The sequence below is a fragment of the Austrofundulus limnaeus genome, unplaced genomic scaffold (assembly GCF_001266775.1).
Source record: "Austrofundulus limnaeus strain Quisiro unplaced genomic scaffold, Austrofundulus_limnaeus-1.0 Scaffold35, whole genome shotgun sequence".
Classification (NCBI taxonomy): Eukaryota; Metazoa; Chordata; class Actinopteri; order Cyprinodontiformes; family Rivulidae; genus Austrofundulus; species Austrofundulus limnaeus.
This window is the reverse complement of record NW_013952437.1, coordinates 1,148,065-1,149,612: the sequence shown is the minus strand read 5'-3', so window position 1 is coordinate 1,149,612 and position 1,548 is coordinate 1,148,065. Positions and strand designations below refer to the sequence as shown.

The 1,548-nt window shown below is 44.1% G+C and overlaps 1 protein-coding gene across 2 annotated transcripts in view; it reads left to right on the top strand.

Moving 5' to 3' along the window:
* The window catches only part of sxph (saxiphilin), a gene marked incomplete in the record, with an annotated part of 12,030 nt that overhangs the window by 3,207 nt on the left and 7,275 nt on the right, over positions 1-1,548 (top strand). For both annotated transcript variants that reach the window (XR_001310061.1, XM_014006230.1), the window contains 4 exon segments: positions 214-313; positions 386-562; positions 647-809; positions 887-951. Coding sequence is in view for 1 of the 2 variants with exons in the window: in XM_014006230.1 (XP_013861684.1) it covers positions 214-313; positions 386-562; positions 647-809; positions 887-951 (505 nt within the window).

Here is a 1,548-nt window from a genome sequence, read left to right as displayed (position 1 = left end):
ACATCTGGTGAAAATTTCATGTCATTAGCACCTCTAGTAATATATTTACTGAGAAAAATGGTGACGTGTTTAATACTTATTTTACCCGCTGTATGCAGGTCAATTCAATGAAAGGGTGAACAAGTTTACAGGAGAAAATGTTAAAAGTATGATATCTGCACCAAGTTTAAGCTGTAAAACTATAACTTTCCTGCCTTTTTTTTTTGGTTTCAGGCTAATCGAGCTGATATTGTGACCTTAGATGCAGGAGAGGTTTACTCTGCAGTGAAGCAGTTTGACCTCGTTGCCGTTGCTCAGGAGCTTTACAGCGATGGTAGGTTTGCTTCCTGCCTCCTCTTCGTCACAGAGACGAGAAACAGTTTGTTTCTTCTTTGATTGTCTGCAGGCGGCTGCATCCTGGCCGTGGCTGTGGTGACAAACAGCAGCTTGGATGTTCGGTCCCTGCGGGGCCGCAGGAGTTGTCACAGCGGGTTTCGGTGGACAGCTGGATGGAGCCTCCCGCTCGGCTTCCTGCTGTCCAGAAACTACCTGAGCTGGTCTAAGGAGCATCCTCTGAGCCAGGGTGATGATGATGCAGTGGTCTGCATGTTTTTGCTCTGAGGTTGTTTTTTTTAAATTTGCCCTCTTCCTGTTTGTTCTCGAACAGATGTCGGCGCCTTTTTTGCTGCCAGCTGTGTTCCTGGAGCTGCTACCGTGGCGCCCGCTTTGTGCTCTCTGTGCCGAGGACAGAAATCTTTCCTTCGACAAAAGAATCATCACTGTGAGACTTCACACAGCGAGCCTTTCCACAGCAACCAGGGGGCTCTGAGGTCAGGAGGAACAGGAGATCAGAGCACTTTTTTTGAGTCACGGCCCTTCAGTGCAACACTTTTGTTTTGCTCTTCAGGTGTCTCAGGAGTGGAGCGGGTGACGTTGCATTTGTGGACCATTTAGCTATTGAAGCTATTGATGGTAAACTTTAAAGTCTTTTAATTTGGCTCTTCTTTATTTAACAAAATTAAGTGACAAATACACTAGTAAAAGATTGGCCAAATCAGATTTAAAAAAGAAGCAAAAAAAAAAAAAAACTGAGTATGTCCCCTTCTTCTTTATTGGACACATTTCGTCTCTTTCCCATAAGACACTTCTTTAGTATGAGGAGTTTCAGAAGAACCCATCCAGAGGACCTACTCAATTTAAAAGTAACAGGACAAAAAAAGAAACATTTTAATGTCTCAGATTGCACCATCTTAAAGGGGCAATATCATGTAAAATCAAGTTTTTGAGTTTTATATCATGTTATAATGTTATCCTCTCATCAAAAACAAGTCCAGAGTCTTGCTTTGACTCATTCATGCATGTTTGAGAAATCCTGTAGTGTCCTGAGGCAGCCAGGCAGAGGAGCAAAAACGTAATGTTATGCATATAACTACTGTTCCCTGAAGGAAAGGAACGAGGTACAACATCATGTATGGGAACCACGCCCCTGCGTGTCCTGGCTGAAGCCACCTCTAATCACGCCTTTAGGCAGGTGACGTGATGACGACAGATGTCAGGCTCCGCCTGCAC